The 1,518-nt window shown below is 66.6% G+C and overlaps 1 protein-coding gene across 1 annotated transcript in view; it reads right to left on the bottom strand.

The window, feature by feature from the left end:
• The window catches only part of AP5Z1 (adaptor related protein complex 5 subunit zeta 1), a 12,337-nt gene that overhangs the window by 7,376 nt on the left and 3,443 nt on the right, over positions 1–1,518 (bottom strand). Inside the window, 3 exon segments of the mRNA XM_040634720.1 lie at positions 523–635; positions 847–991; positions 1,259–1,445. Coding sequence (XP_040490654.1) covers positions 523–635; positions 847–991; positions 1,259–1,445 — 445 coding nt within the window.

The raw sequence follows: 1,518 nt of genomic DNA, 5'->3' as shown, positions 1-1,518 counted from the left end.
GCAGCATGGAGAAGGCCTGCACGTTCAGCCACTGGTCCTCCGTGAAGTGCTGGCCCGTGGACAGCACCGTGAAGAAATCTGTGGCCACCGCTCCATCCACCTCGGTGACAGGGCCTGGCTGTGGGAGGCATGGAAGGGCGGGCTGTGGGGACCCAGGCTGGGGAGGTGCTGGGGTCCAAGGAACCGGGGAGGGGGAAGGGGCTGCTGTGTGCGAGTGGGAGCCCTGACCTCATGCTCTCGAGGACGGGGGCAGCCCCAGTAAGACACCTAAATGCCGGCACCTGAGTGGACACGGTCGTCCGTCAGTGGGTTTGGCGCACAGCATCAGGGACTGGAGGGCTGTGACCCCTGGGGACCCAAAGCCCCCCGCCCCCCCAGCCGAATGGAGACACAAAAGAGGGATCATTCTGGAATCAGGGCAGGTGGAAGGACAGGAGGAGTTGATGGGACCCTGGGGGCACGGATGGCCAAGGTGGTGCATGGAAGCCCAGGGACAGGGAGGTTCTGCGTCTCCAGGCTCACCTGCCGGGCTCTGGGTGTGGAGAAGAAGCCTCCGGAAGTGTGTGCGACCCCTTGATGGACGCTGGCATAGCGAAGCCAGTCCACCAGCCTCTTGCTGAGCAGGTTGGTCTGGTCTGCAGGTGGGGGGAGGGAGGGGACAACAGGTGGGAAGTCATCAATCCCACAGACTCAGGCTACAGGGGCACTGGGAGATCTTTCTAGAAAACGAGCTCTAGACAGGGAGCTGGGCCCTCAGACCTCCCCCCACCACCTCTCTGCCGTCCCTCCCGCGAGGGTGCTCCACTTGCTCTGCGCCTGCACGGGCCTCTCAGGAAGGGCGACTACCTTCATGGAGGGTGTGTGGGGCCAGGCGGGTGACCTTGGACACGACCGGGAGCAGGTGCCTCAGACTGGGCCCCTCGGGCTGCCGGCTCTCGAGGACTCTGAAGGCGCACTGGCCCACGCTTCGGACCTCCTCCTTTCTGTCACCCTTCACAAGGAACACGGGGTGGGGGTGGTGCGACAAGTCCTCTGGTCTGAGAACACCCGGGAAGGGGCTGCCGCTCTACGAGCAGCGCTGTTTCCATAACGCGGCCTCTACCGTGCCCAGAACTCGCCCTCCCGCAGCCCTGCCACTGCCCCGGGGACAAGGGGGGAGACAGCAGGAGGGGGCGGGAGGCTGGTCCTTCCCGAGGCACCGGGGGCAGGGCGTGCTGCGGACAGCCCAGAGCCAGCAGGGGCAGGGCGGGCACGTTACCTGCGCCAAGAGCACCGAGGCCACCAGGCTCAGCTGCTGGCTGCTCTGGACATGGTCACAGGACAGGCTCAGGCCATCGGAGGGCGACCTCTCTCTCAGGATGGCGGCGCAGAGAAGCTGGAGCTGCTCGGGGCACTTGGGCGAGCAGAGCGTGGTCTGCAGCAGGTCCGTGCACGTCTTCTCCAGCCTGGGAGGGCAAGGCCACGTGGCGGGCAGCGCGTCACCAGAGCACAGCCCCCCCCCCCCCCCCCCCCCCCCCC

This window comes from Ursus maritimus, unplaced genomic scaffold (assembly GCF_017311325.1).
Source record: "Ursus maritimus isolate PB19 unplaced genomic scaffold, ASM1731132v1 scaffold_2, whole genome shotgun sequence".
In the NCBI taxonomy this organism is placed as follows: domain Eukaryota; kingdom Metazoa; phylum Chordata; class Mammalia; order Carnivora; family Ursidae; genus Ursus; species Ursus maritimus.
This window is presented reverse-complemented; position numbering and strand designations above follow the sequence as displayed.